A 1173-nucleotide genomic window follows, 5' to 3' on the forward strand; every position below is an offset into this window, starting at 1 on the left:
TTTTTTTTTGTGGACTCCCAAACGATTATCTTAAACAAAACTCATGTGAGAGTTTTAATTTGCCAAGAAAAGGAGCCTAGGAACCTGGATCTGTCATCCTCACCCTTTGCTGGGACCCACGACACTGCATCGCGGAGAGTGAGGGGCTAAGACCATTGCCTGCCCTTGACCTGGGTGGCTCTTGGCCCACGTGGAGATGGTATCCAGTTAGTTATTGACTGCAGACAAGCAGAAATCCCCCCCTTATGTTCTTGCTGTGTGCTGTGCTTGTTTGGATGAGTCCACGACATGCCGAATAAGAGACGAGATGGGCCGGGGCGATGAGAGTGACCGTATTGTGATCAACGTGGGTGGGACTAGGCATCAGACGTACCGCAGCACCTTGCGCACCTTGCCGGGCACTCGGCTGGCCTGGATCGCCGAGCCGGATGCCCACAGTCACTTTGACTATGACCCCCGCACAGACGAGTTCTTCTTTGACCGGCACCCGGGAGTCTTTGCTCATATCTTGAACTACTACCGCACAGGAAAGCTGCACTGTCCAGCAGATGTATGTGGACCTCTGTATGAGGAGGAGTTGGCCTTCTGGGGCATTGACGAAACGGATGTGGAGCCCTGTTGTTGGATGACCTATCGGCAGCACCGGGATGCTGAGGAGGCCCTTGACAGTTTTGGAGGGGCACCTCTGGATTGCAGCGCTGAAGATGGAGACGCCGATGGCACCGGGGACTCGGGCGATGGTGAGGAGGAGCTGGAGATGACTAAACGCCTGGCACTTAGTGATTCTCCAGATGGAAGGCCTGGGGGATTCTGGAAGAGGTGGCAGCCCCGTATCTGGGCCCTTTTTGAGGATCCCTATTCCTCCAGATATGCAAGGGTAAGCTGTGCCATCTATCAGCACTCCTAATACTTTTATCTGCACCCAACTCCAGGAAGGTTCTTACAACCCAGAGCTTCTTTCTAGTCCCATTGATGTTTCCATTTCATGCCTTGCGTGCTCTCGTATGGGATCCTGCACTTAAGAGCCATGAGGGAGGCATGCGTCTTTTGTGGCAGGCATCACATGGGGCCAGGATATGGGAGCGAGGGCAGATGCCAGGGCATGAACACTTTCGCCCCACAAGGAGACCAGAAAAATGGAGCGAGAAGTGAATATCTCATTCCATTTCAGTT

General features: G+C 53.5%; 1 protein-coding gene across 1 annotated transcript; it reads left to right on the forward strand.

Moving 5' to 3' along the window:
- Positions 1-307: 307 nt before the first annotated feature.
- On the forward strand, positions 308-877 carry LOC107125244 (potassium voltage-gated channel subfamily C member 1; the record flags this gene model as incomplete). The annotated part of the gene is made up of 1 exon (XM_015428691.1): positions 308-877. A coding segment is annotated over exon 1 (570 nt), but the record flags the coding sequence as incomplete, so codon positions are not given.
- Positions 878-1173: the final 296 nt, after the last annotated feature.

The sequence above is a fragment of the Gekko japonicus genome, unplaced genomic scaffold, assembly GCF_001447785.1.
Source record: "Gekko japonicus isolate JY-2015 unplaced genomic scaffold, Gekko_japonicus_V1.1 scaffold31196, whole genome shotgun sequence".
Lineage (NCBI taxonomy): Eukaryota > Metazoa > Chordata > Lepidosauria > Squamata > Gekkonidae > Gekko > Gekko japonicus.